General features: G+C 42.9%; 1 protein-coding gene across 1 annotated transcript in view; it reads left to right on the forward strand.

Moving 5' to 3' along the window:
- Positions 1-1240: 1240 nt before the first annotated feature.
- The window catches only part of DDI2 (DNA damage inducible 1 homolog 2), a gene marked incomplete at its 3' end in the record, with an annotated part of 30932 nt that continues 8690 nt past the window's right edge, over positions 1241-23482 (forward strand). The window contains exons 1-6 of the mRNA XM_079719957.1: positions 1241-1384; positions 10638-10767; positions 13398-13634; positions 15738-15864; positions 19033-19160; positions 22900-23028. Coding sequence (XP_079576083.1) covers positions 1247-1384; positions 10638-10767; positions 13398-13634; positions 15738-15864; positions 19033-19160; positions 22900-23028 — 889 coding nt within the window. The 5' untranslated portion in view covers positions 1241-1246. The remainder of the gene's footprint in view (positions 1385-10637; positions 10768-13397; positions 13635-15737; positions 15865-19032; positions 19161-22899; positions 23029-23482) is intronic.

The raw sequence follows: 23482 nt of genomic DNA on the forward strand, positions 1-23482 counted from the left end.
CCTCTTCCTTTACAGAGATACATCTGCAGCTGGTCTTTCGCTTACTTTCTTGCCACCAAACCTACCTACACTTACCTGCATCCATAGCCAGACTGACCCCTCCTTCCCTCCTGTTATAATAGAAGAGCGTGTCCCTACTCCGTGGATGGGGGAGTGGGGGGTAAATGGGGAGATGCCAATCCTGTATCCATTGTATCTTCCTCTTTCCCTTTTGGTTTTCTGACTCATCCTCATGTTTTGGGCTTCTATTTCTCATCAGCTATGTGGCCTTAAACAGGCCATTACAGTAGCACATATTTTATCGAGTGGATTCTAAGCTGTGCCCAATAAAAAGCACTGCAATAGGTGCTGGGGTTTGCCAGGGCTAGGAAAGAAGCAGTCCAAGTAGAGGGAAAACTATTTACGAGGCAGGGAAATGGAGCTTAGGAGGAACTGAAAGTCACAATGTGGCAGGGAGGGCAGAGTGCAGACAGGGCTCAGGAGGCAGGGCTGAAGAGCAAGGCAGGGGCCAGTGAGCAGGGGTTCGTGATTTTGGTTTTAACCCTAAACCATCAGAACAAGAAGAAAAGTAAGCTGTCTGAGCCTCAATTTCTACTTTGGAAAATATGTCTGAGAACAATCTGCTAGGTTCTCAGTCTCCCGTATCAGCCTGAGAGTTCGTTAAGGGCAAAGACCTGTATTTTTACGCATTTTTGTACCCACGTGGCTATTTGCCAACACACGCTCAATAAATGCCTGTCGAATGAATAAATGAGATTTTGGAGTCCTCCACCGATGTCACTTACTAAATCAAGCAATTAACACTTATTTCTTTCTCTTCGTTCGCTCCCCTTTCCTCGCCCTTCCTCCCTCTCCCGCCCCAAGAGCCCTGCAATCCTCTCTAGCTTCCCGCCTCCCCTTCCCAGCTCCGCCCCTCCGCTGCGCCGCGAAGGCGGAGCGGGTCAGGCGGGCTTTACGGCATCGGCGTTGCGGCGGGGCGGGGCGCCGGGCGGCTGGCGCGCTTGGCGGCAGTGGTGGGAGGCAGGCCGGCAGGCAGGCAGACGAAGTTGCAGGCGGGTGGTGGCGGCTGTACTTGCTGCTGAGGGTGGGAGGGAGTGAGTCACTGAGCGTGTGTGAGGGAGGGAAGGAGCGAACGGGCGGGCGAGCGAGCAGCCCGCGCCGTCCGCCTGCAGCACCAGCCAGGCCCCGCCGCCGCCGCCGCCCCGCGCCGAGGCCGGGCCGAGCCGAGCTGGGTCGGGCCCGGGCCATGCTGCTCACCGTGTACTGTGTGCGGAGGGACCTCTCCGAGGTGACCTTTTCCCTCCAGGTCGACGCCGACTTCGAGCTGCACAACTTCCGCGCGCTGTGTGAGCTCGAGTCCGGCATCCCCGCAGCCGAGAGCCAGGTACGCTGAGCGGCGAGTGGGGCCTCCCTCCGGAGCTAGCCCTCCCGCCTCGGGGCCTCACGCACTCCTTTTGCTGCTCGTGAGGAATTGGGGGGTGGAGGGGAAGCAGGATGGCCATTCCCAGCCCACCCCCGCATCCGGAAGGGAGCTGGAATCGGTGGCTGCCCCCATACGCCCCAAGCGTGGGGTGGGGTGCTGGGGGAGAGAGAGGAGAACCTGACCGCAGACGCACCCACTGCAGCCTGAGGAGCGCGTGGACTGTCGGGCGGCCCGCCCCACCTTGTGGCTCTTTGACCCCTTCTCTAATTTCATATGAGTTTGGGGTGTCGGCGTAGACCTAAGAAGAAGCCGTAGGTTTGCAAGAGTTCATACATTCTGCTTCCCCAGCCAGAAACACCAGTTTGGATCACTGTGGTAGATGGATGTTCATCTGCTTTTTTGGAGAGGGCTCCTGCCTAAGTAAACGTAATTTACCTTTAAGTGTAGAGATTTGCGCTCGAAGTGAAGGGAAAAGTTTGAGACCTTGCACCACCTTGTTTTGAAGCCTTTGGAAATGCTCTTTTCCCTACCACATGCGTTTCTGGTTAAATTATTATTTTTTTAAAGTAATTATTAGTTCAACCGAAACTATTTCTCTGGTTTCTTCCCTGGTAGTAGGCCAAGATCCCTCTTTCTTTCAGGTCACAATTCAGAGTTTGGGTGAGTTCAAAGCTCAGTGCTTGATGAGGATATTTGCTTAAAAATGGCCTCAGTGTGATTTGGTTGTTTCCTTTCCCTTACCCTGCTGGAAAGAAATTAAGCTGCTCTTACATTTTAAGTAAGCAAAGTAATGTATTCTCAAAATGCTCTGATGCTGCCACCAGACAGATTTGGTGGCAATAACTCTGTGGCCTTCACACTGAAACATCTAAATCCTGACTTGATAAGTGGGCCTCGGAGGGCATAGTCTAAACATTAAGAAAATTATAGAAGTCGTCCAAGGCCCCAGAAGGTAAATCTTGATTTCCTACTGCAGTTATGAAATAGTTCCAAAAACTATTGCCTCACTACAGCTTGTTCTGCCCCGTGCTATGGTAAACAAGTGTGTCAATATTTTGTTCAGAAGTGAGTATGATTCCTTTACACTTTGAACTTTAGAACCTTGGCATAAGCTGAATATCAAGAAAGAATTTATTGGGGGGCACAAGGTGTCACTCAAATAGGCATTCTGGCAAAAGGGATTTCTTGGAACTTCTATAAAAAAAAAGAATCCACGAAAGAATCACGTATCCCTCAGGAACCAGTTCCTGTCAATGAATCCCTCAGGTAGAGAGTTAGAAAAGAACAGTTTAAGTAGGGAGGGAACATCAACTCAGATTTTTGAAGGTGGCTTTTTCAATTGTTTCTCTTCCCTCTGGCTGTTCTTTTACCCTGGTTATAATCACCAGCTGGTAGGGGAAATAAAAAATTAAAATGTAAGTTGACTTTGTTGGGCTTGGGAGAAGACAAAGATTGTGATTTCTGTATTCCTGCACTTTTTGAGATGGCTGTAGCCAAAAGAGAGTGTCAGATTGAAAGACGATTAATTGTATGGTAGGGCAGGCACTGTCCCGCAAGTGCGGAAGGTTAGCACTACCTTACTAATTGAACGGTTAGGCTAGCTCCAAATTCTTTCTTATTCATTAGGTCAGTGTTTTGGCATTTACTTCCTTCCCAAGCCAAATTAGCATATGGAAACCTGGGCTCCAACTAGTGTTAAGCCTGTATTACATAGCCGGTAAACAGCTCCTGTTTTTCAAGTTTGTTCTGTTCGCTCCATTGTAACCTAACACAGTGTCTATTTTAGGATGTCTGGTGGTCCGTTGTCTTTCAGTTGCTTGCCCATCAAGCAGGAACAGGATCTACCCTAGACACTTGAGTCATTTCCTTTCACCAAATCATAATAGTAAATACCATTGTAGTTTTTATGCACAAATATATCATTTTCACTTACTTGGGGCCTACCCCCAACCCCTCCTTTACCTCCCAGGGTTCTCCCATATTACTCATCTTCCTCTCCGAGTTCTCCTGGTCTCTTTACCTTTACTCCTCTTACTTCCCTTCTCTGTTGTCATTCCTTCACCTCCATTTCTGACTCCCATTTCTAACGGGAATTTTTTTTTTTCTTGTTTCTGGCTATTCTCTCCTGTTACTGTGTGTCCAGACCACTGGTCTGCAAACTTTTTCGGTCACGTATCCCTCTGGGTAAAATGTTTTGGAGCATGCATCTTTTTGATGTATATAATAAATAATATATATGAACTAATGGCATATGCATAATATAAATGCATGTATATTACATGTATATAATAGCTGTAAACATCAATTATATACATGAAGTAATACCTTAGGTCATTATTAACAGGCACAGGATAGAATTTAAGGAAGGATGAACCAAAAGGGAAATGCAAATTCTAATTATTTTCTGTTTTCTTCCTACATCCTTAAAGAACTGTGTCGCATGTCTGCCCCACATTAAGGATCACTGGTTTATAATTCAGTCTTTCAACATCAGCATCGACTGTGCATAAGGATATGCTTGGAAAGGGTGTTAATTTTTAACAGCTCTAGTCTGATTATAGTAGTTATAATGCAGTGAAAACAAATTTAGAATAGGAACAATCTCCACTTGCACATGTGATTGAAGCTGGGCATGTTCCATCTCTTAACACAAGTGTGGGTTTGGAAGCCAGGCATGGCTCTGTTTGATGCTTTGATGCAGACTTGGCTAGAGGAACTTCAAACAATTATTAAGAACTTAGCTTCACTTGAAATTAATATCTTTGCATTTTTGAAAGATTGTTATAATTTACCCCTGTAGGTGGCACGTGGTTAAAAAAAAAAAAAAGTGTGCAGACTGTATAAGAACTCTCAAACGAAGGCATATTTAAATACCAAATAATAGCAGTAACTGTATGATCCTGGAAATGCAGCTCTGCACACAGCATGATCTGTGGTTTGTAAAACACTATTTTGTTTATTTTTATTTATTTATTTGCATATTTATTTTATTTTTGGCTGCATTGGGTCTTCGTTGCTGCACACAGGCCTTCTCTAGTTGGTGGTGAGCGGGGGCTACTCTTTGTTGCGGTGCGTGGGCTTCTCATTGCAGTCGCTTCTCTTGTTGAGCACAGGCTCTAGGCGCTCGGGCTTCAGTAGGTGTGGCACGGGGGCTCAGTAGTTGTGGCGCACGGGCTTAGTTGCTCTGCAGCATGTGGGATCTTCCTGGACCAGGGTTCAAACCTGTGTCCTCTGCATTGGCAGGCAGATTCTTAACCACTGCGCCACCAGGGAAGTCCCTGTAAAGCACGATTTTATTTATTGTTACTATTTTTAAATACATTTATTTATTTATTTTTGATTGTGTTGGGTCTTCGTTGCAGTGTGTGGGCTTCTCATTGCGGTGGCCTCTCTTGTTGTGGAGCACGGGCTCTAGGCGCGTGGGCTTCAGTAGTTGTGGCACATGGGCTCAGTAGTTGTGGCTCACGGGCTTATTTGCTCCACGTCATGTGAGATCTTCCTAGACCAGGGCTCGAACCTGTGTCCCCTGCATTGGCAGGCGGATTCTCAACCACTGTGCTAACAGAGAAGCCCAAAACACTATTATAAACCAGTAGAAACAGAATTTCTATTGTAGCTGGTCTTGGCATGTTTATTTTCACAAGTAATTTTCATGTATTTCTTTTCTGATAAATACCACATATTCATTATAGAAAACTTGTAACATAGAAAAGGAGAAAAGAACACCATTACTTATTACCTTATAACTCAGAGATAACTGCAGTTTACTTTTTAATGTATTTTTTTCTAAGCTTTTTTCTTCTTATATAGTTAAAATATATCTTTAAAACATATGGCCTGAACTGTAATAAACAATTTCATATCTTTCTTCAGTCAACACTGCATTGTCAGCATTTTCCCATAACATTTCAAATTCTTGCAATTTATCATTTTAATGGCCACATAATATACCATCATACAGATGTACTGCAATTTATTTAACAGCTTTCCTTTTGCTTTTTTTTTTTTTTTTAAGAAGGAAAGGAGGGCTTCCCTGGTGGCGCAGTGGTTAAGAATCCGCCTGCCAATGCAGTGGACACGGGTTCGAGCCCTGGTCCAGAAAGATCCCACATGCCATGGAGCAACTAAGCCCGTGTGCCACAACTACTAAGCCTGCACTCTATAGAGCTCGCGAGCCACAACTCCTGAAGCCCAGGCGCCTAGAGCCCATGCTCTGCAACAAGAGAAGCCACCGCAATGAGAAGCCTGTGCACCACAACGAAGAGTAGCCCCCACTCACTGCAACTAGAGAAAGCCCGCACGCAGCAACAAAGACCCAACACAGCCAAAAATAAATAAATAAATAAATTTTTAAAAAATACCTTTAAAAAAAAGAAGGGAGGGAGGGAGGGAGACAAGAGATTTTGTGATGGTCTACCATTTATTTATTTATTTGTTTATTTAAAATTTGGCTGCGTTGGGTCTTCGTTGCTGCACGTGGGCTTTCTCTAGTTGGGGCGAGCGGGGGCTACTCTTCGTTGGTGTGCGGGCTTCTCGTTGCGGTGGCTTCTCTTGTTGTGGAGCACGGGCTCTAGGCACGTGGGCTTCAGTAGCTGTGGCACGTGGGCTCAGTAGTTGTGGCTTGGAGGCTTTAGAGCGCAGGCTCAGTAGTTGTAGCGCACGGGCTTAGTTGCTCCACGGTATGTGGGATCTTCCCAGACCAGGGCTTGAACCTATGTCCCCTGCATTGGCAGGTGGATTCTTAACCACTTTGCCTCCAGGGAAGTCCCTTGCTGGGCATTTGAATTGAATTGGGGACATTTGGAGGCAGTTATGAGTAACATGTCCATGGATACCTATATACTTAAGGCTTTTTTTTAAAAGAGGAATCTAGGATGTCCCTCAGGTTTCTGTTTTTTTGTTTTTAATTTTTATTTATTTATATTTATTTTTGGCTGTTTTGGGTCTTCGTTTCTGTGCGAGGGCTTTCTCTAGTTGCGGCGAGCGGGGGCCACTCTTCATCACGGTGCGCAGGCCTCTCACTGTCACGGCCTCTCTTGTTGCGGAGCACAAGCTCCAGATAAGCAGGCTCAGTAGTTGTGGCTCATGGGCCTAGTTGCTCCGTGGCATGTGGGATCTTCCCAGACCAGGGCTCGAACCTGTGTCCCCTGCATTGGCAGGCAGATTCTCAACCACTGCGCCACCAGGGAAGCCCTATACTTAAGGCTTTGTCTCCATTTCTGATTACTTCCTCAGGATAAAGTCTTAGATATGGAATTGCCAGGTCTTTTGGGAGGCTTTTAGTGACTATTGTCAAGTTATCTTCCAGAAGGGTTGTAAAAGTCAAGCTGACTATTACATGGGATGGTATGTGTAGATCACTTGGCATATAGTGGGCTTTTAATTAATGGTAGATACTATTATGAAGCCATTCAAATGTGATTCCAAGGGTTTCGTGGCCAGTTTATGATCCTTAATGCTAGAAATGTACTGTTATGATATGTGTTGATTGATTGAAATCTCTCATTCAGAGACCAGGAAGCATTTGACATCATGCCTAAAGGCTTTGGAGTTATATTAATTAGTGTATTGTTAAGTATTGGTTAAGATGAGAATTCAGTCTCTAGGGTGCCTTCTCTGGAGAAGTACTAGCAGTTGTGCCAGTTTTGGAGATTAAGACTTGTAGCAGGGCTTCCCTGGTGGCGCAGTGGTTGAGAGTCCGCCTGCCAATGCAGGGGACACGGGTTCGTGCCCCGGTCCAGGAAGATCCCACATGCCGCGGAGCGGCTGGGCCCGTGAGCCATGGCCGCTGAGCCTGCGCGTCCGGAGCCTGTGCTCCGCAACGGGAGAGGCCACAACAGTGAGAGGCCCGCGTACCTCAAAAAAAAAAAAAAAGACTTGTAGCTGTATAAATTTTCCTGTTGTATGTTCTTATAACTGGCAAAACTTGAATTTTGAGCCTTATAACCTTTGAGCTGGATATTATGAATGGTAGAAAGTATCACCAATGCCATAAACAAAACTCATTTTGTTTTGACTGGTAGAAATTTGAAACCATTGGTCTACTAGATACTCATATTAAGTTGGAAAATCATTCAGATTTATTCTGGAACTTAAGCTGCAGAATAATTGTCTTAGATTCTTAAGCCTATTTTAACAACAACAAAAAAAAAACAGTTCTTTGTGGCATTTATAATTTCAACTAAGCTACTGTTCATCTCATCTATGTCCTTGGACTAGAATGGTATAAACCTGCTGCTTTGTCAGTATGAAGAATGTTTGATCCTTACCCACATTCTCCAGTCTAGTATTTTTAGGAGATTGGGGCAGATAGCAATCTTCCATACTTCATGTTACATGTTGGATGGTACTGACTACCTGGATCTTACATTTTTGTTGTTAGATCAGGCCGCCTTCTTTTTAAAAAATTATGTTGTCTGCTGAGGAAAAACTGTTTAGCTGAACAGTGATGGAATGATGTATGGCATCTGTAAAATGGGAATCCAAAGAGTGAGGGGTTGGTAGTGCTCCTTTCTTCATGTTCAGGGCACGGGATACATTGAGCAGTGGACAGTGTTTGATCCCCCTGGTGAGTAGAGGCCCTTAGTAGTGATAGGTGGCTTAATAGCTCTTGTAAAGGTCACGCAGCTAATTCACCATGCCACTTTGGACTTATATTTGGGAAAGCTGTATGTGGTACTAGGAAAGAGTATGGGCTGTAAAGTCAGGCAGATGTGGTTCCAATCCCAGTTCTCTTCTCAATAGCTATGGAGCCTCAGGTCACCTAATGGTCATTTGTTTCCCTGTATATAAAATGGGACAATTAATATCTACCTCATAAATTGATTATGAGACTTAAACGAGAGGATATGGGGATTAGGTGGAAGACTGTGAGAACCTAGTAAGATGCTGGCTCCCAGTAGGAGCTCACTCAGGAGTAGCCATCTGCCATTTTAATATGGCTTTCTATGTAGCATTTCCAGCCTGAAGAAAATTCAGTGATCTTGTGGATAGGAGCATTCTGATTCTTCTGAGTTTGATTTCTCGTTGTAGACAAGTAAATGTTCTCTTATAAGTACAGTTAGAATACGTTGACTGATCGTGTGTCTCTAAATATACTGATAGTTGAATTTCTGACCCTGGAAAATTAAGGAGTAGGCCTTAGGCCACTGGTACTTTCATTATGGTTGCTTCACAGAGTTGAAGCCCCCTTGTAGGAGCTGCCTCTATGGCATTTCTCTTGCATGCCTCTTTCTTACTGCACACCTCAACCCTTGACACTTGTCACTTCAGATTTGTGGTGGTTTTTAAAGCAATCCCAGAAGTTCTGATATGACTCAGGTTGTATTGCAAACCATCTATGTTGATTCTGGTGTACTTTTACTATGAGATATATGCTTAAATAAGGGAGAGTGAATGGGTCGATAGAATGACAGTTGCAATCTATTGTAACATATTTTAACTTTGCAGGTGAGGGTAAGAACTAACAATACTTTTCCTAGTCCTGTATAGAACTTAAAAAATATAATTCAGCCTATAAATTCTGCAGATCATTTTTTTGTTCAACCCCAGAAGTATTTGATTTTGGAGGGAACTAAATTGAGTTTCCTGTTCTATTTCTCATGTCATTGCAAATTCTGAGAGCAGATATGACAGATCTTTTTTTTTTCCCCCCAGTTTAAATCCTGTATTTTTCAGGTTCTGTGTCAGGCAATTTTACTATGAGAGCTATGAGGACACTTGAGGAAACGTTGTAAAATGGTGGTGTAGCAGAAAGACCTGGAAGGGATAGGTATAATGATTATCTAGCCCCAACTGCTTGCTTGACAAATGGGAACTGTGAAGCCTGGACCAGCTGAGTGACGGGGGCCCTGTCAGAGCCAGGACAGACCTCAAGTTCCTCAGTTTGCCAGTGGCCTCGTGGAAAGTGAACTGTTAGGAAGAAAACCTTTCAAAGCCAGAGTTTATTCTGAATGCCCCTCTACAGAGTAGGTCATAATGCAGGTTCGGTTTTGTGTTCCTTCATGGTGAAATCATAGTATGCCCTTTGTCCCTTTTCTTTCCACAGCCCGTTGTTTCATCTATTTTTATGCTCTCAGGCTTTCTTCAGTGTTCGATGGCACATCATAAAAATATTTTCCTTAGTAATACATCCCTGATCCTTTTTTCCATCTGTTTAATTGCTCTCTTTTAAACTTCTTCCACTGTTATCTTCCACTCATAAACATAAGAGTAATAAAAGTTTGGGGAAGGTCACAGAGAAGGAAGAACTCAGGAAGCTTGGTATTTGGGAACCTTTCAGACTTGCCAGCGTGCGAGATCATTTAAAAGTGGACACGGTACAGTCGTGTACTGCAGGGTGACTGGAGTTAACACTGTATCATATATTTGAAAGTTGCTAAGAGTAGATCTTAAGTTCTCATCACAAGAAGAAAAATTTATAACTGTATGGGGTGATGGATGTTAACAAAACATATCATGGTAATCACTTTACAATATATACATATATCAGATCATTATGTTGTACAACTAAAACTAATAGTGTTGTATGTCAGTTATATCTCACTAAAACTTGTGGGTGGGGAGTGAACATATTATTTAATAGTATTGCAGTTATCATCCCCAGAATAAATCATTCCCATTTCCCTCCCTGCTCAATATTAAATCTAAAATTGTCTGCTTCCCATAGATTTATTTGTCCTTTAATTCAGCAAATACTTGGGTATTATTTATCTACCAGGCACCTGTTCTAGGCATTTGGGATATGGTGAAAAAAGTAAAGTCCTTGTCCTCAGAGTAGCTTACATTTTAGTGGGACAGAGAGACCATAAAGAAAAAATATATAATATGGGAGGTGAGGGTGCATTTTAAATATTAGGGAAGGACTCTGAAGAGGTAGTGTTTGATCAGAGACCTTAAAAAAATGAGGGAAAGAACATTCCTCAGGTAGAGAGAACAACAAGTGGAACAGCCTTGAGGGGGAAGTTGCTGGTATTGTTTGAGGAATAGCAATCATGGTATGAGATGAGGTCATGGGGGAGCCAGGGAGCCAAATTGTTTGGGTCTAGTAGTTGACGAGAAGGATTTTTGCTCTTATTCTAGGTATGATGGGAAATCACTGGAGGGTTTTGAGCAGGGAGTGACATTCTCTAATGAAGAGGAAAACTGTAGTCTTTCTGTTTTGTGCCATGTTACTTCTCGGTGCTTTATGCTATTAAATCTTTTCTGGTTGCAGATTGTCTACGCTGAAAGACCTCTCACAGACAACCACAGATCACTGGCTTCTTACGGCTTAAAAGATGGCGACGTTGTGATTTTACGACAGAAGGAGAATGCAGACCCTCGCCCTTCGGTGCAGTTCCCAAGTAAGGCATCTCATAATGGTTTCACAGCCCTGGCAAGCATTAGTAGATAGCATAGTTCAGAGTTTTGGATTTGCCTTGGATTCAGACTGCCAGGGTACAGATCCTGACTCTGCCACTTGCTTGCTGGGTAACTTCGGACAAGTTAGCACTCTAAGTCCATTTCCTCATCTGTAAGATGTGTGCTATAATTAACCACAACTCCTAGGGTTGATGGGAGAATAATGCATGTAAAACCTTCAGCATGTAGCAAGCCGTTAGTAAATATTAGCTTCTGTTGTTATCAGTGATCATTTTATCCTTGAGAAGGACTTGAGAGCCTGCGTATGCCTGTGCCTTCTGGCTGACTTTTGCTGCTTTGTGTCTGGCACTCAGTGATAGGCCTTTGCTGAACATTTTACGGTCAGCCAGGCACTTGCACCCACATTTCAAGTCATCTCATAACTGAAGTAGGAAAGAGATACCTCTTGACAATTTTTAAATAATATCTTCACAGCTAGTAAGTGAAGGCACAGGATTTAAACCTTGCTGCTTTTCCCGTTACACTGAGCCTTATGAACCTTAAGCAGCTGACCACCAAATTCTGGTTCTTTCCCACCATCTTTATTAATCATGTAAAAAGAAACTGTTATTTATCTTAGATGCTACATCTAGAATCTGTGCCTTGGGAGTTAGGAAGTTTCTGTGTCCTTGAAATAGTGTGCAGAATTGTGTGGGCGTCTGTGCATTTGATGGAGAGAGGGTCCCTAGCTTGCTTCTGATACTCAGAGGAGTTTAGGTGTCTGGGTGATGACCGACTCCAGTTTAGAACACAGTGCTTCCATTCAGCCTGAAACTGGAGCTATAAGAGACCATCAAGCCCTGTTACTTTCAGATCCAGATTACATTATTCCCTTGGGGCTACTGTTCAACTTTAGAAAGGGAAGGGGTTCAGATAAGCCAATCAGGAAAGCCTAAATCTTCCTGTGGTTAATTTGGTGAAATTGTTAGTTCTGAGATTCACTGTTTCTTGTTTTTCCTGTGCTGTGCCACAGGGACAAGAGAGTGCACAGGGACAAAAACTTGTAAACAAACAAGTTTTTCAAAATTATTCCGAAGTGAGTGGACTCTCAAGATAAGTATAACAGGGTTGAGATAAAAATTTCTCAACCCGTAAGGAAGACCCACCCATATATGTTTTGCTGGTTGACCTAGATTAACTACCTCACAAAGATCATCTTATTCACTTCACTTTTTCATTGGTTCGAAGTTCATGTCCATGTACAGGTACACACACACACACACACACACACACACACACACACACACACTGCCAGCTGACGTCTGTATGAAGAAAAGTGCCTAGTTGAACCCATGCTAAGAGGCACAAACCTTACTCCTGAGTTTAAGCATTTTCTTTTTCTCTTTGAAGACCAAAAGGCTTCAGGACAGCCCCAGACTTGGAGCAGGTGCAATCATCAGATACATTTTGGGGTTGAAGAAATGTGGATTCACTCAGTCTTAGCCCGTCATTCTGGTTATACCTAGGGTTTTATGTTTTTTCTTTTCTTTTTCCTATTTAAAAATACAACTCTTTTTTTTCAATAACAGCTTTATTGAGATATCATTCACTACCATACAATTCACTCATTTAAAGGGTACAATTCAGTGATTTTTAGTATATTCAGAATTGCCTAACCATCACTATGATCAATTTTAGCACATTTTCATCATCTTTACAAGAAACTCTGTACTCATTAGCAGTCATTCCCCATCTGCCCTTATGCCTCCTAGCCCTAGGCAACCATTAGTCTACTTTCAGTCTCTGTATTTTCCTTTTCTGGACATTTCATAAATGGAATCATACAATATGTGGGTCCTTTGGGTAAGGTTCGCTTATAAATAAGGTTCCCTTTTATTCCCTTATAAATAAATTCCTTTCATTTTAATAAGGTCAGCTCACCCTGGAGTATGGAACCTGGGAGTGTAGCCTGTGAACCTGTTAAATCTTTTGGTGTACTCAGCACTGAGAACCTGTGCACGTTTCTTTTCTTTTTTTGTCTCCTGTGAAATGATTACACCTACTAGCTTCCCAGGGTATGAGAAGAGTTAGCAGTGATGCACAGATGAAAGTGTAAATTCAAAGAACTAATAAGTGTGGCACATACTTGTAGAAGTTAACATCTAACATTTATGCTGTTCACTTGATATGTATGGTATTCTTTACCCAAGGTGTCAGGGCTCTTCGGAGCATATGTGAAAGCAGACTAGGATTTTTCTTAAGAGCCACATCCAGCTTTACGTGGTTATGTTTGAGATTGGCTTTGCTTTTTTAAAGACATAAGTAAGTAAAAACTTATTATCCTGGGATATTTTATAAGCCAAGAATTTGGGATTATTACCATTGTCTTCCTATCCCTCTCTCTAATCCCCAACCCCCTGTTTTTCTATTCTTTCCTACCTGTTCACTCTTGGACTGCAGTCTTTGTATTCAAGGTCAGCGTGAGAAAGAACCAGGGAAAGGGCATTCAGAATGTCTGTGATTACCATCTACTACTATTGCATACCACATATGTGCAAATCTGCTGTTTCCTTCAAATACTTGTTTTTATGGAGTCATTTGAAGTAAACTTCGAATCGATTTTCCCCAACAGACTTACCCCGAATAGACTTCCGTAGCATAGCTGTGCCTGGCACGTCAAACACCCGGCAGCGCCAGCCAACAGGAGCACAGCAGTCCCACTCATCTCCTGGAGAGGTAGCTTCATCTCCTCAGGGCCTGGACAATCCAGCCTTGCTCCGAGACATGTTGCTGGCCAACCCCCATGAGCTGTCCTTGTTGAAGGAACGCAATCCACCCTTGGCAGATGCTCTGCTCAGTGGAGATCTTGGTAAGCTTATGAAATTGGAAGGCTGTCAAGCTGACCTGAGGTGAATAGTTGTATCACAGCAAATGTGGAGAAACTCAAGCAACTGGTGTGTTCAGCCCACTGTGTCACATGTTGTATTGAACATATCAGTTGGTCTGTGAGAGGTAAATTACTGCTGATGTCAAAGGCTGAGTTAGTTGGCAATAGTGACAGAGTTTTAGGACTATGTAGAGTTCTGAAGCAGCTCAACCAGCACCTTCGTTTTCCTTTCCTTCCTTTTTTTTCCCCTAATTACTTTAGCAGTGTATAACCCAGGTACAGATTTTTTTAAATTGAAGTATAATTGATTTACAATGTTGCGTTAGTTTCAGGTGTACAGCATAGTGTGTGTGTGGTTTTTTTTTTTTTTGCAGATAATATCTTGTAATGACCAGGTACTGATATTTTAACCTGTTTAGTTAGAACCTCAGTTTAAGAGAGTACCAGTTAACCAGCTGATGCCAGTTAAAATGATTTAGTTCCAGGAAAACAGGTCCAGTGCCGTCAGCCTGTTTGGCAAAGTGCAACCCCTTTATTCTCATTCATGCTAAATTTAACAGTAGTGCAGTTGTCACCAACAGTTTATTTGGGGCTATATTTTAGCCATTCTTGTATTTAACAGAACATTTGTTTTTAGGCATCTTTATGAATAAAGTTTTCTCTGTACATTTCTCCAGTTTCACTCCTGGGTTTATGAAACCCTACTGATTAAATTTTAAAATATAACAGACACTTAATAACTTATTCCTCAACCATTTTTAAAATGTAGGTAATATTTACCTACAGAGAAATACTTAGATTTTAGGTATACAGTTCATTGAGTTTTGACAAACTAATGTAACCAGCACCCCAATCACAATAGAGAACATTTCTTTCACTCCAGAAAGCTCCATTTTGTTCTCTTCTAGTCAGTTTCCTCCCCTTATAGGCTCCAGTATTCTGATACTTAGAGGTTAGTTTTGCCTAATTTTCATCTTCATGTAAATGGAATCACATAGTATGTCCTCCCTTGTGTCAGGCGTCTTTCAGTGTTTTTTAGATTCATCCATGTTGTGTGTATTAGTTCATATGACCATTATTTTGGTTTCTTTAATGTCTTATGCAGCGTATCTAATTGCCAAAGACCATGATGATGGCACTTTTACATTTATACATTTGAATGTACTCACATTTACGAAATAGCAAATAAAGGTGGTTCTTGTAACATACATCCATCTTATAGCAAGCAATGTTTTCTCTTTGCTAATTTTCCTGCTTAGTATCCATCGGGTAATATAGACAAACAGTAGTTTGCTTATAATTTATCTGCTTTAAGGCAGAGTGTGTTGTAAAGGAAACAAAAGTAGAAGAGGAAAAGAGGGATAGTAGTGCTCTATTTTATTTCTAGGTAATAGGATAATAAAGGCAGTGGGGAGGGGAGGGGTAGCATCATTTATCTGCCACACTGATTTAAATTGAAAAGTCATTCATCTCTGAGATGATGTCTGCAAATACATTATTTCTTTTTTTAATATAAATTTATTTATTTATTTGTTTGTTTCTATTTTTGACTATGTTGGGCCTTTGTTGCTGTGCGCGGGCTTTCTCTAGTTTTGGTGAACGGGGTCTGCTTTTCGTTGTGGTGCACGGGCTTCTTATTGCGGTGGCTTCTCTTGTTGCAGAGAACGGGCTCTAGGCGCGCGGGTGTCATTAGTTGTGGCACATGGACTCAGTAGTTGTGGCCCGTGGGCTCTAGATTACAGGCTCAGTAGTTGTGGTGCACAGGCTTAGCTGCTCCATGGCATGTGGGATCTTCCTGGACCAGGGCTCGAACCCGTGTCCCTTGAATTTGCAGGCAGACTCTTAACCACTGCACCACCAGGGAAGCCCCAGCAAATACATTATTTCTTTACACTAAATTTAGGTGAAGAAGTAATCTTGTCTTCAGAGAATAGAAAGTAAACGTAATTGCTCATTTTAAATGATTTTTAGCCATCCTTTCTGCATCTCTTACAGTTGTATTTTGAGAAATTGTTCAGTGTGGAAAAATACTAATAAAGAACGAAAATACAATGGTTTTTAAGATTTTTCCCACTGTTCTTGCAGAGAAATTTTCTAGGGTCCTGGTGGAGCAGCAGCAGGACCGAGCCCGGAGAGAGCAAGAAAGGATTCGTCTCTTTTCTGCGGACCCTTTTGATCTTGAAGCTCAGGCAAAGATAGAAGAAGATATAAGGTAATGACTCCTTTGCCCAAAGAGCAAGATTTAGAGAATCTAGAGTTCCCAAACTCCAGGTGATCTTGTATTTGTTGGGCATCTGCTTTGAGGTAGATTCCTTATTTTGCATCTGAGGTAGTAGCTTCAGTCTTCTAGTTTATTCTCTCCTCTTCCATTTTCCTTGCATTTTGATTCAACATTACAAAAATACAGCTACCTAACTTAATGACTTTCTAAAATTTTGATAAAGACTCCCTGACTAGCCCACAGCACATTATTAAGGCAACTGCAGGCAGATGACCCCAGGAGTGAGCAGAAGCCCCCAGTTTGGTGAGACTACTAGGCTGGCTACTCAAACTGATTGGACTCTCTTTCCGTAGACATAATGCATGAGCCCTGATTAAATCCAGGGCTTGGACATGACTGAATTAGAGAGAGCTGTACAAAGAGGAACCTTATAGTCCTAAGTCCGTTTTCCTTCCACAGTTCTTGTACTGGCCTCAGCAGATAAACTCACTGCAGGACTGGTTTCCAGCTCCAGATTCTCTAATGCTGTGGTTCTCACCTGGGGCAGCATTAAAGTCATATGAGAAGCTTTTAAAAATGCAGGTGCTCAGGCTTTACTCCCAAATCTGATGAATCAGAATCTTAAGGGGTGGGACTTCCCTGGTGGCACAGTGGTTAAGAATCCGCCTGCCAGTGCAGGGGACGTGGGTTCAAGCCCTGGTCCGGAAAGATCCCGCATGCCGCGGAGCAAATAAGCCCACGCGCCACAACTACTGAAACCCGCACACCTAGAACCTGTGCTCCACAACAAGGGAAGCCACCGCAATGAGAAGCCCTCGCACCGCATTGAAAAGTATCCGCCTCTCGCTGCAACTAGAGAAAGCCCACACACAGCAACGAAGACCCAACACAGCCATAAATAGATAGATAGATAGATAGATAGATAGATAGATAGATAGATAGAAAGAATCTTAAGGGGTGGGGCCTAAGCAGGTACAAGGATGCTAGTGCCAACCTTGGTCCCCTTACTAGTCACAAGCAAGAAGCTGTTCAGTCAGTCCCTTTGAATAAAAGAACAGTTGCTTTCCCCCATCCCAGATTCGGTTTATTGCTAATTGTGAAGGCCTTAGTATAACTAAGAACAATAACTGTAAGGCTACTCCTTTTAGGGGCTGATCATCATCTTTGGTTACTTAAGTGAAGCCTAACTTGGTCATTATATTACACTGTTAACTTGGAAGTCAAATAAAGGGTTTCTTATTTCTCCGAGTACATTTGAAATCAGAGAAATGTAAACACACCAGAATCAGTTGGTAGCCCTAAGCCGTTCACTTGTGTTTTTGTCTGTATATGTTCCTATTATTGTATTGGATACTAATAACTATCTTTGAGAAACATCTCGCTAGTTAAATCTACACAGAGAAATGGGAAGATATTTGTGTTTTCTGAACTAGACCGCATTGCAGCTATAAGTGAGCCTGACATAACTCTCAAGAACAGTTGCATTCAAGCCAGGAAGCGGGAGGGGTGGGCGGGGCAGTGGGGAGGCATCATAGCCAAACCAGGACACCAAGCTATTGGAAGAGAGGTGAAATGAGGCACATCCATAGGGCTCATGTTTCTTCCCAGGGGTGAGGTAGGGGAACTGGGACAATGCATGTGTTCTTTTAAAGGAGAAAACCTTGTGTCTGTAAAGTGACATAGAGCCCAGGATAGCCAAAGTAACTGGTATTATTTCAGATGATTTTTTGCTGAAATGTATCTTGGTTGGAGTCAATGTAAGGTCAGGAGTGCACAACTAATTTTAGGTTATTTTTAAATTTAATAATGTGACCTAGGAGAAAAGCTGTGGAATTGTATAGAATGCCTATAGCAGTTTTATTTGATACGCTACACCAGTGATTACACATGGTACATGTACACTGAGGTATATAGTAGCTTGCATATTTTCCAGGCTAAATTAAACAAGTTTACCTTTGACTTTCTGAAAAATTTAATATTTTATTATAGACTGGCTGATAAAGCCATCAATACAATTGATGGCTAGAATATTATTACAGAAGGGACCGGCGCTACAGTTTAGAATAGAGGTCAGCAAACTTTTTCCATAAGGAGCCAGGTAGTGAATATTTTAGGCTTTGCCGGCCATGCAGTCTCTGTCGGTAGCACTCAGTTCTGCCAGTGCAGTGTGAAAGCAGCTATGTGAACGGTGTGGATGTGTTCCCATAAACAGTGGGCTATGTGAACGGTGTGGATGTGTTCCCATAAACAGTGGGCTGTAGTTTGCCAGCCTCTGGCTTACAGCTGTAATTGACCTCACCTTGGACCCTGTTCTGTAATTGTCTCAGTCTTCAGCAAAGTTGCCTGGTCCCAGCCCTAGTTTAAATTAATGTTTGTAGTGTTTGATAATGTTTTTAGAAGAGTTGGGGAGGAAGACATAAGATGCTGGAGTAAGCTGGAACTCCGTTTTATGTGCTTTTCTCATGTAAGAATTAGAATACATTCAATTTTGAAGAAATGTTTTGATGGACCAGGTGAACTATGATACATATGTGTGTATAGTTTTCTAAGTGACAGCCAGGTAGTTAGATATTTTTGAGCATCTGCTCTTACCTTAGCATTGTGTACTAGATGCTTTATACCTCTCAGCGATCCTATGATAGAAATTATTGTTCTCGTTTTACAGATTAGAAACTAATCTAATTTTTTACAGATTTGGAAATTAAGCAGCAGATGTAACACAAGCAGTTGAAACATCTGTGTATTATATTTGCAAACTATTTTTAATGCAGTGGACATAGGAAATGTACCCAGATACCCAGTAAATCCTCAGTTTAAATTGGAGCATTGATGAAATTCTAATATTCTACAGGATAAAAAGGGTTGTGACCCTTACTCTCCAGAAGTTTGTTTTCCTGTTTCTGAGCTTGTAAAGGGAACATAATTGTTTTTACATGAAGGTGATTTGTATGCCTTTAGATTTTCTGCCAATTATGTATCTCACTTCCTCCTACTAAATCACATATTTCAGGATAGAACACCAATTTCCATTTCCATGACTCAGCTGCTATAGTTGGAGCAAAAGATATGTACAGGTCTGTTTTTAATATTGTGACTTTGAAACAGATCGCTCTTCATGGAAATAATGCTTTTAGTGTGCCTGGTTTTGGTTTGTTACAGGCAACAGAACATTGAGGAAAACATGACAATAGCTATGGAAGAGGCTCCGGAAAGTTTTGGCCAAGTAGTGATGCTTTATATTAACTGCAAAGTGAATGGACATCCTGTGAAAGCCTTTGTTGACTCAGGTGACGTCTCCATCTTTTGTGTCTTTGTCTCTACATCCAACGTTCTGACCTGACACAGGGAGAAGGGAAGACTGTTGTCCGTTAAAGATGGCAGTAGTCCTTTGGACAGCTGACTAACAAGCCCAGGGGTTATTGTTTCACTTGCCAATCTTTTCTTTGTAATAGGTTTTTCTTTAATTATTTCTTAATCAGTTTTGTATTTTGCAGTGTATTCCTTTATCTTCCTACCTCCCCTTATTTGGCATCCTAATTTCTAGGATACCTCTGTAAGAAACAGGAGTAAATGGGTTTAGAATAAGGAGCTATAAGAAGGAGGTGTGTAGGGCTTCCCTGGTGGCGCAGTAGTTGAGAGTCCGCCTGCCGATGCAGGGGACACAGGTTCGTACCCCGGTCCGGGAAGATCCCACATGCCGCAGAGCGGCTGGGCCCGTGAGCCATGGCCCCTGAGCCTGCGTGTCCGGAGCCTGTGCTCCGCAACGGGAGAGGCCACAGCAGTGAGAGGCCCGCGCACTGCAAAAAAAAAAAAATAGAAGGAGGTGTGTAGAGTAGAGGTCAAACAGATATTTCAGCTTGGTCTGTGTGCCAGCACTTTACCAGGAGCTGTGAGGAGTATAAGGGTGTATGGGGCATGGTTCTTGCCCTTAAAGAATTTAACAGCCAGGTCAGGAGACCAGAGTTCCCCACTTGAGCATTCAGATAATGCCTGTACTAACTGGCACCTTTTCTCTCTGTAACAACACTTTGCTGTTTAGTGAGACCACACAGAGCAGCACCATGTGAGTGTAATCGAGTGGTCTTGTGCCTTCATTCTAGGTATCTCTCTTGAGGCCGTGAGATAACGAGTGTGTTCCTAGAGAAGTAAAAACCCCTGCTCAAGTAGGTTTCTTCCACTCGTTCATCCACAAATACCTGAGCACATGCTAGGTTTCAACTGTTAAGAGTTTGTGTCCTGAGATGCATATATTCCTGGGAGGAGTAAATCTGCTGATTATTTACTGTTGAGTGCTATGTGCAGGACCTTGTGCTGAGTGCTTGGGGGTAAGACTGGAGCTTCATAGGGCTCCTGTGAGTGAGAGGTAAATTCATAAGAGACCCTGATACAACACTCAGCATTTATTGAGCCCTTACTATGTGCCAAGCACCATGCTAGGTACTTAGTATATCATCTTCAATTTTTTTTAATCCTCAGACTGTCCCTATGAGCTATGTTCTGTTATCCCTGTTTTACAGATGAGGAAACTTAGATATAAAGGGGGGAAGTCACTCTTCCAGGTATCCAAAGTTCATGATCAGTAGACTTTGGATTCAACCTGAAGCCAGAACTCTTAACCACTGTGCAAAAATCAGATGCGTGTTGGATGAACATAAAGACCACATTCTCACTCTGACTGGGTTGCTCAGGCGTGGCTTATCCAAAGAGAGGGCATTTGAACTGAGCTGTCTCCATGGGTAGAGGATTGGGGCTTTGACCTGAGTCTTAAGAAAAGGCAGGAGAGCAGTGAAAGGGACCCTTCTCATCCTGGGTTTGCAGACTTTACACCAATAACTAGCTTATGAGGAGTAGAGTGAGGAAGGGGGGAAAAAAGAATTGCCTTCCCCAATTCCCTTTTCGTTCATTATTTCTGGGCCTTCTTGACTCTGACCTTCCTCAAATGCCAAGAGGTTTAAGTGCCCATAAAGTGTAAGTTATCTGTGGGTAATATGAACAGGAAGTGTTGGAATTGAATGAGAGGAGAGATCACTGGGAGAGGACAGTCAGCTGGGGAGGAGGTGGGTCTTGAGCTGGGCCTTAAAGCATAAGTAGAATTCAAAGAAAGTGAAAGTCGAGGAAGGGGCACTCTACAGGAGGTTCGCAGTGAGTAAGAGACAAAGGAGACACATTCCTCTGGGTAAAGTGGAAGGTTTAAAGCAGTCAGGCTGTAAGGCTGGTATCTAAGGCTGTTCGGGCTGCCATATCAACACCGTAAACCGGGTGGCTTATAAACAACACAGATTTATTTCCCGGTTCTGGAGGCTGAGAAGTCCAAGATCAAGATGCTGGCAGAGGGACTTCCCTGGCGGTCCAGTGGTTAAGACTCGTGCTTCCAGTGCAGGTGCGGGTTTGATCCCTGGTGGGGGAGCTAAGATCCCACATGCTGTGCAGCGCGGCCCAAAAAAAAAGATGCTGGCAGATTGGGTACCTGATTCCTAGTTCATAGATAAACATCTTCTCCCTGTGTCCTCACATGGTGGAAGGGGAGAGGAAGCTCTCTGGAGTCTCCTTTCTACAGGCACTAAATCCCATTCGTGAGGGTTCCACACTCATGACCTAATTAATCACCTTCCAAAGGCCCCACTTCCTAATATCATCACATTGGGAGTTAGGTTTCAACCTGGATTTTGGAGGGACACAAGCATTCAGTCTGTAGCAGCTGGAAGTAGTTGGACCAGGGTGACGTGGGACCTGAGGCTGTGGTGATGTGGGTTGGAAGATCTTATAAAGAGTAGGAACCTTTGAGGACCTTGGAGCAGATGAATAAGGGATCTGAAGAAGGTGGTATTTTAAGAAGATTGAAGGCAGTGGCAGTTCTGGAGTATTCTGTACCCCTAAAGATCAGAACTATTTGCTTGCTTTAAACTGTATATCCACAGAAAGGATTGGAAACCAGAGAAGTTGTCCACTAGCTAGAGGGATAGAGTGTGAGCCAGGTTGATCGCTATGGTTAGAAGAAGAAAGGTCAGAAATTGCCCAGAATTTATTAACAGGATTGGAACTGAGTTTGAGAGTTGGGAGAAGGCTATAAGAAGAGGGGTCGAAAGTGAACAGTTGCCTATGTTTTATGGTTGTAAGAAAAAGAATTCCATTGGCAAAGAGAGAAATCCGAAGTGAGAATTATTTGGGGAGAAAGAGTATTTATACCTATGGGCTTTGAGATAGACATGTCCAAACACACAGGAATGTGGAATTAGATTCTGTGGGAGAGATTAGGACCCTAGATACAGATTAGAGAAGTGTCTGTCTTCTGCACAGGCTGACTCCAGCTCTGTGGGTGAGTGTATGTAACCAGGAGAGAAAAGACCTTAGTGCCCTCTTCCTGATAGGAAAGAGGGTCTAATTGTTGGAGCAGAGAATGGAGAGTTCAGTTCTAGTTTTTTGAGAGACTGCACGATGTATTTTTTAACTGGTAAATTAGAGTGTCCCAGAGTTTGAAATAAAAATAACTTGGTAAGATGTTTAGTGATACTCGGTGAAAACTGATCTGAGGGTGCAGTAGTGCTTAATTGAGTGTTTCCATCTCTAGACATAGTTTGACTTTTTGGAGATCCTTTCCACGTAGTTTTGCTTTCTGTTTTTAAAGTTTTAAAATATCATTTAATTATTACATTTAAACAATGTTATTTCCCTCAGTGTGAAGTTTTTACACTGTGTTTCAGGTTGCAGTGTAAAACTGAAAGTTGAACTAAGTGTAGCAGGAAGCCTTTGCTTTCTGTTTTTAAAGTTTTAAAATATCATTTAATTCTTACATTTAAACAATGTTATTTCCCTCAATGTGAAGTTTCTACACTGTGTTTCAGATTGCAGTGTAAAACTGAAAGTTGAACTAAGTGTAGCAAGAAGCCCGCTAGGTGGGAATAATTGTACACAGACAGAAGCTTGGGAGTATACTTGCTTTCTGCCCTGTTTTTAGTGCTGCATTTTTTTATCTTCCCACACATGTGGATTTTGTCTTTGTTATCTGATGTTTCCCTCCACCTCCAGGTGCCCAGATGACCATTATGAGCCAAGCTTGTGCAGAAAGGTGTAATATAATGAGGCTGGTGGACCGTCGGTGGGCAGGGATCGCCAAAGGAGTGGGCACCCAGAAGATTATTGGAAGGGTACATCTAGGTGAGTGCAGGGCACTGGGAGCCTTTGTAGGGTAGTGGACTTTAAAAATTCCTTTTGGGGGGCTTCCCTGGTGGCACAGTGGTTGAGAGTCCGCCTGCCGATGCAGGGGACACGGGTTCATGCCCCGGTGTGGGAGGATCCCACATGCCACGGAGCGGCTGGGCCCGTGAGCCATGGCCGCTGAGCCTGCACGTCCGGAGCCTGTGCTCCGCAGCAGGGAGAGGCCACAACGGTGAGAGGCCTGTGCACTGCAAAAAAAAAAAAAAAATTCCTTTTGGATAGGGGCATCTGATCCAGCACTCCCAGTCCCTAGCAATTTTAAATCCTATAGTCTGTCAGAGTTATAATGTAACATTGTTTAGCTGGTTAAAAAAAACACACCAGTCCCCTGTGTACTTCTGTCTCCTGCTCTTTAGAGATAATCCCTTTCCACTATTATAGCTGATTTCTTTTG

This window comes from Hyperoodon ampullatus (assembly GCF_949752795.1).
Source record: "Hyperoodon ampullatus genome assembly, chromosome: 2".
NCBI classification, from domain to species: Eukaryota; Metazoa; Chordata; class Mammalia; order Artiodactyla; family Ziphiidae; genus Hyperoodon; species Hyperoodon ampullatus.